At 39.9% G+C, this 7500-nt stretch overlaps 1 protein-coding gene across 1 annotated transcript in view; it reads left to right on the top strand.

Moving 5' to 3' along the window:
- Window positions 1–7500, top strand: part of itpr3 (inositol 1,4,5-trisphosphate receptor, type 3) — a 163464-nt gene that overhangs the window by 146924 nt on the left and 9040 nt on the right. The window contains exons 43-50 of the mRNA XM_080031640.1: window positions 223–382; window positions 1532–1740; window positions 3422–3622; window positions 4094–4204; window positions 4750–4845; window positions 5309–5410; window positions 6393–6476; window positions 6945–7055. Of these exons, the coding sequence (XP_079887766.1) occupies window positions 223–382; window positions 1532–1740; window positions 3422–3622; window positions 4094–4204; window positions 4750–4845; window positions 5309–5410; window positions 6393–6476; window positions 6945–7055 (1074 nt within the window). The remainder of the gene's footprint in view (window positions 1–222; window positions 383–1531; window positions 1741–3421; window positions 3623–4093; window positions 4205–4749; window positions 4846–5308; window positions 5411–6392; window positions 6477–6944; window positions 7056–7500) is intronic.

Genomic DNA, 7500 nt, shown 5'->3' on the forward strand with positions numbered 1-7500 from the left:
CAGCATAAGCTGCAGAGCGTACCCATGACAAAGGCATTAAGAAAAAGTACATAAAAATAGCATTCTTTGCACTGATGGTCTCGTTTGCTGTCACATGTAGTTTATGATCATCAGAGGAAAAAGGAGACTGTTTCAGAAATATTCTAAAGTTCCTTTCAGCTACTTAAAGTTAGAGCTCTGTGAATTAACCCACAGTGTAAATATGTTATTCTCCTCCCACAGAACTCCTTCTTTAAGCTGATGATGGGCGACAACAAGTCAGAGAAGTTCTTCAAGGTTCTTCACGACAGAATGAAAGAAGCTCAGACGGACATTAAAACGACGGTGTCTGTAAACGTGGGAGAGATGACACAAAAGGCCAGTGAGAAGGAGCTGGAGACCGGTCAGTCAATTACTCTCTTGTGTTCTCATTTAAAAAAAAAAAATCTAATTCTTTGGTTTAGATATTTTTTGGGCATTTTTATGCTTTATTGATAGTGTAGAGACAGAGTTGAAATGGGGCAGAGACATGCAGAGAATGACCGCGGGCTGGAATCGAACCCGGGTCCGCTGCTGGCCGAGGCCCATGGGGGGGGGACGCCCTACCAACTGAGCTAAAGGCGCCCCCATGTACTCATTTTATTGTAGTCTCTAAATGTATTATTTTTATTTTGAATTAACATCTTTAAAAACCTGCCTGACAATTCTGATATTGTAATAGTTTAGTTGTGTAACATTTATTTTAAATGTAATGTTTGTTTCTTTCAAACTGTGGATATGTTGGGTTATCTCATGGGGTTTTATAGGATCTACAAAAATAAGCTTTTAGGCTTCAGCATTTTTCCTTTTCGGACAATGATTGTGTGAAATTGACATGTTAATTTATTATTTTATTTTTCTCACATTCTCACAAATGTTAAGTAAAAAAAAAATATTCATAACAATTAGTAAATAAAATGTGATAATTTTTTTTAAAATTCATAATTAAAAAAAAATATTTTCATAATTCAATTCAATTCCAAACTAAAAAGGGTATTTGAATTTTCTTTCCAAAAAAAAAAAAAAAACGTGAAATGTTCTGTTTCCTTCTCAAAATCTTTTTTCTTAAACTCTAACATAAATACATCCAAAAAGTATATAGTAGTAAATACCTCCATGTTTTTCCCCCCTTAGTGCTCCCTGCTGCGTCCGGCCTCCCCTTGCTGGTGCAGGGAGCATCTATCGCCCCGTTCGGAGCATAAGACCTCCCAATAATAAAAAATATATATTCATTAAAAAAATTAGTAAATAAGTTACAAATATTTTAAAATGGTCAAAACAAAAAAAAGCTAAAAGATTTTTTTAATATAATTAGACATTTTAAAATTGAATAAAAATAACTATGCAACAAACAAACAAAAAGAAAGAAAGATAAGTATATCAGAAATTAAAAGAAAAAGAATATAAAGATATTTGTTTTAAAATATAAATACCTCCAAAATGAAATAAAAAAATTATAAAAATAAATACATAAAATAAAACCATAAATACCTCCATGTTTTTCCCCCCATAGTGCTCCCTGCTGCGTCCGGCCTCCCCTTGCTGGTAGCGGGAGTGTCTATGGCGTCTATAGCGCCCTCTGGAGCCTCGGTGGTGCCTGTCGCGCCAGCAGCAGCCGAGGAGAGGGAGGTGGAGACAGAGATGGGACCAGCCGTCATCATCATGAAACCCATCCTCAGGTTCCTCCAGCTGCTCTGTGAAAACCACAACCACGACCTACAAGTGAGCTTTCACTTAACAATAGGACTAACAAATTAATTGTTGATAGAGAGAGACAGAGAGAGAGAGACAGAGAGAGAGGGAGGGAGAGAGAGAGAGAGACATGTTATGGAGAGAGAGAGAGACAAAGAGAGAGGGAGGGACAGAGACAGAGACAGACAGAGAGAGAGAGAGAGAGACATGTTATGGAGAGAGAGAGAGAGAGACAAAGAGAGAGGGAGGGACAGAGACAGACAGAGAGAGAGAGAGAGACAGAGACAGAGACAGACAGAGAGACAGAAAGAGAGAGAGAGACAGGGAGAGAGAGAGAGAGAAAGAGAGACAGAGACAGACAGAGAGACAGAAAGAGAGAGAGAGAGAGAGAGAAAGAGAGACAGAGACAGAGAGACAGAAAGAGAGAGAGAGACAGGGAGAGAGAGAGAGAGAGAGAGACAGGGAGAGAGAGAGAGAGAGAGACAGAGACAGAGAGAGGGAGACAGCCGTTGAATTACGTATAGTTTGCTGCTACACTTTCTTCCAACACCACAACCACGACCTACAGGTGAGCTGCCATCTTCTGACTGACAGGTGGTTAAACAATACTTACTAATAGGACTGAACAATTAAAGATGGAGTCAGTGATTCCGGAGAATTCTTAGTTTACGCAGTTTACAGAGCCTGGGCTGATTTTTTTTTCAGTGCACACACAATACAGACATTTAGCAGATTTTTAGCAGTTTGTCAAAAAGCATTCTCCAGAGTCAATCGGGTGGCATTTTTAAAGATGGAGTCAGTGATTCTGGAGAACACTTGTTGTCAAAAATGTGAATATCTCCTCATGAGCCACTAACCTTTATTTTTCCAGGAATATACTCATTGAGATTCAAAATCTCTTTTTCAAGAGAGTCCTGGCCAAGAAGGCAGCATAAAACATAAAAGTTTCACATTAAAAAACAAAATTTCACACTTAAAACAAGACACAAAACACAATAAAAAATAAAAAATAAAATAAAAAGTCACAAAGCATCAAGACACTACCTGTCTGTACTGTGTGTGAACTGGGAAAAAAAGCATTGTTACTGTAATACACAGCCTAGTCTCTGTAAACGGGACTGTTGCTAGCCCCTTAGTTTATAAACCATTTAGATTAGATTGTCAGAGGAGAGGGAGGTGGAGACAGAGATGGGCCCAGCCGTCATCATCATGAAACCCAAGATTAAACTTAAAAAAATAATGAAAAAAGGTTAGCAAATACTCACCAATACTCACTGAAAACCAAATAATTTTAATTTTTTCATCAAACATTCTCCAGAATCACTGACTCCACCTTTACTTCGTTGTAACCATGACTTCAAAATTGAAAAGCCAAACGGAAAAAATCTGATGTGTGTCACTAAGGCTTGCAGTGTGTAACCATCAAATCGGCGTCGCATAACTTCTTTTTACTTTTCATTTTTGTGTGTTTGTGTCCAGAACCTATACTACTTGTATGGGAGAAATATAAACACGTCAAGTAGCCTCCATGTTTCCTTACGTATAATGCCTTAAAAATGTATGTATGTATGTAACAAGAACATAAAATATCAAATGTAAGTCTATTGGGCTTGCAGTGTGAATGTAGCCATAACATCCGATAATATAATGTGTCATTTTAGGTGAAAATCAACAATTTTTTTTTATAATATTTCTATGCTTTTGTTTGCAGAACTTCCTGCGTTGCCAGAACAACAAGACAAACTATAACTTGGTGTGTGAGACGCTTCAGTTTCTGGACATCATGTGTGGCAGCACGACGGGCGGGCTGGGTCTGCTGGGGCTCTACATCAACGAATCAAACGTCCACCTCATCACACAGACGCTGGAGACACTCACTGAGTACTGCCAGGGGCCCTGCCAGGAGAACCAGGTTAGCACACAGACAGACAGACATACGGATGGATGGACGGACAGACAGACAGACAGACAGGCGGACGGACGGATGGATGGACAGACAGACAGACAGACAAACATGTAGACACAGACGGACAGACAGACAGACAGACAGACAGACAGACGGACGGACGGACGGACGGACGGACGGACACACACACACACACACACACACACACACACACACACACTGACAGACAGACAGACAGACAAAAAACACACTCACTCATTCACTCAGTCACTGACGAACGCATACACACACACACACACACAAAAACACACAGTCCTTTTAATCCTTAATAGTCGATAAGAAATCGAACATTTTAGTCCAGTTTCAGAGAGAGACTTTTTGTTTGGCTTGTAACAGATTTTCATCATTGTGTGTGTGTGTGTGTGTGTGTGTGTGTGTGTGTGTGTGTGCGTGCGTGCGTGCGTGTGTGTGTTGCAGACGTGTATAGTGACCCACGAGTGCAATGGCATCGACATCATCACAGCTCTGATCCTGAATGACATCAGTCCTCTGTGTCGCTACCAGATGGAGATGGTGCTACAACTCAAGGTACCTGTGTGTGTGTGTGTGTGTGTGTGTGTGTGTGTGTGTGTGTGTGTGTGTGTGTGTGTGTGTGTCTGTGTGTGTGTGTGTGTGTGTGTGTGTCTGTGTGTGTGTGTGTCAATAAGTAATAGATCAATACAGTAATTACATCAAGAGTCATTTCATCAATATACAGTAGATAGATAGATAGATAGATAGATAGATAGATAGATAGATAGATAGATAGATAGATAGATAGATAGATAGATAGATAGATAGATAGATAGATAGATAGATAGATAGATAGATAGATAGATAGATAGATAGATAGATAGATAGATAGATAGATAGATAGATAGATAGATAGATAGAGCACTTTTAAAATGTTAGTGGAATTTTCTAGTTCATATTACCTATTTAAATATTTATTATTATTATCAAAATATCTTTAGATTTCAGCTAAAGTCACAGCACCAAGATGTAAAGGACATATCATGCACCATCGTAGGTCCATTTACCTGTTTTGATTTTCTGTTCACCTTTTGTTTTGTTTTTCTTCTTCTTGTTTCCAGGACAACGCGTCCAAGCTGCTGTTGGCTCTGATGGAGAGTCGTCATGACAGCGAGAACGCAGAGAGAATCCTGTTCAACCTGCGACCAAGAGAGCTGGTCAGTAACAGGGGTCTTTCCAAAAATATTTAAAAATAAATACATTTTTTGTGTTTTCTACCAAAAATGAACTGCTATTTTTACCCTGTGTGTCTGTGCCTGGTGTTTATTTGTTTGTTTGTGTGTGTGTGTGTGTGTGGTTGGTCTTAATGATAATAAATAAAATCTTTATTTTTTGCGTCTTTCTACCAAATATGAGTTGCTATTTTACATAACATTTTGCAGTCTTCCTCTTATAATGGAATATTTGTACAGTGTTAATACAACACTGAATGTGATAATTTTTTTACAAGACAGTTTCTAACATTTACAAACGTCTTTGTCTGTGCGTGCGTGCGTGCGTGCTTGCGTACGTCTGTCTGTCTGTCTGTCTGTCTGTCTGTGCGTGCGTGTGTCTGTCTGTCTGACTCTCTGTCTGTGTGTCTGTGTGTCTGTCTTTCTGTCTGTCTGTCTGTCTGTGCAGGTGGAGGTGATAAAGAAAGCGTACCAACAGGACACAGAGTATGAAGGCGACGACGTTTCTCCCCGTGAAGTCGGACATAACATCTACATCCTGGCTCAACAGGTGACTAAATCCCTGGCTCCTCATTGGCTGATTCAACCCTCATGAGCTCAACCAATCACAATCAAATTCACATTAGGAACGGTTCCCCATTTTGAAATTACAAGTGGAGATATTTAGCTAGTTGGTTTGTGACACGCCAATCAACGCAATAGAACAAGAATACACTTCCGTCAACCTCCAAGAAGTCGTCAGAGAAGTCGACGTGTATGGAGTCAGATCGGTCTCAATAATAATTAATGCACAGACAAGGATTCACAAATGTATGTTGTGATTTATATATAAATTACTCTCTTCTCACAAACACATTTCAATGCACACACAAATGGATACCGTCATATATATAAATGTAAAATAAATCCACAGATTAAAAAAAGTTTCACAAACACATTTCTGATCCACACACGCCACCAGAGCGCCACAGAAAAACTTTATTGATCAGGACTTCCTGTAATTGTTCTCAAAGCCCGATACTTTATTTATACAGGCATATCCCATTTCCCACGTTACAATTCACACACACATTCAAATGTAAGTAAGTATATGTACCAAAGTTCTCTACTTAAAGATATAGTGTGTAACATTTTCAGACCGGAAAATAGATATAGAATAACAGTTAGTCACAATCTGTAGGTTCTTTTTTTTAACCTTTATTTCTACAGGTAAATCCCATTGAGACCGAAGACTCTTTTGCAAAGGAGACCTGTTTTCCTTTCCCACGTTACCATTCACACACACATTCATACACCGATAGCAGCAGGCTAACTATCGACATTCACACGAGGCAAGGTGGGTGAAGTGTCTTGCCCAAGGACACAACAACTATGACATAGGGCGGGGATCGACCCTTTGATCATCGGCCGACCCGCTCTACTAACTGAGCCACAGTCGCCCCAAAAAAGCATAGATAATCCTCAGACCAAGTTTCAGCTGTTTGTAAACAATGTTTCTGTGTTGTTTGTTTGTTTGTTTGTCTGTATATCAGCTGGCCAGACACAACAAGGTTCTCCAGAATCTCCTGAAACCTCCAAAGAGCGGCAAAGAGGGAGAAGAGGGAATCTCCTCCATGGTAAACTAGAATATCTATATATATCTAATATCATATCTGCAGTGATGCTTATGCTGGATCAAACATTATGCTGATGATGTGTGTTTGTGTGTGTGTGTGTGTGTGTGTGTGTGTGTGTGTGTGTGTGTGTGTGTGTGTGTGTGTGTGTTTGTTTGTCTGCGTGTTTGTGCGTTTGTGTTTTCTGCTCTGTGTTTGCGTGTGTGTGTGTGTGTGTGTCTGTCTGTGTGTCTGTCTCTCTGTCTCTCTGTCTGTCTGTGTATCTGTCTGTCTGTCTGTCTGTCTCTCTCTCTTTGTCTCTCTCTCTCTGTGTCTGTGTGTCTGCCTGTCTGTCTGTCTGTCTGTCTGTCTGTCTGTCTGTCTGTCTGTCTCTCTCTCTCTCTCTCTCTCTCTCTGTCTCTCTCTCTCTCTGTGTCTGTCTGTCTGTGTGCCTGTCTGTCTGTCTCTCTCTCTGTCTGTCTGTCTGTCTAGTTGAACCTGAACAACAGACCTCTGTCTCAGATGTTGAAGTCTTCTGCTCCGGCAGTGGAAGTGGAGCAGGATCCTCTGGAGTATTACGACCTGCTCACCTCACAGATAGAGGTACAAACACAAACACTAGTTCTACTTATTTTTTTTTCACAATATATTTATTATAGTTTTTGTTCACAACACACAACAACAACAAACAAACAAATCACAACATAGAACAAATTTAAACTTAATAAAAATAAAAATAAAACGAAAAATTAATTAAAAAAAGGGGCACCTTTAGCTCAGTTGGTAGGGCGTCCCCCCCATGGGCCTCGGCCAGTAGCGGACCTGGGTTTGATTCCAGCCCGGGGTCGTTCTCTGCATGTCACTCGCCTCTCTGCCCCATTTCACCTCTGTCTCTACACTATCAATAAAGCATAAAAATGCCAAAAAAAATAATAATAATAATAAAAAAGAAAACAAGAAAAAATAATGATCCTTTCTTCTCATCAGTCATGACAGCCATGTAAGGCTCCTAGAGCTCACCAAAGTCCCCCGCGTGCCCCAAGCAACA

Source organism: Ammodytes marinus (assembly GCF_949987685.1).
Source record: "Ammodytes marinus genome assembly, chromosome: 7".
Taxonomy (NCBI): Eukaryota; Metazoa; Chordata; class Actinopteri; order Uranoscopiformes; family Ammodytidae; genus Ammodytes; species Ammodytes marinus.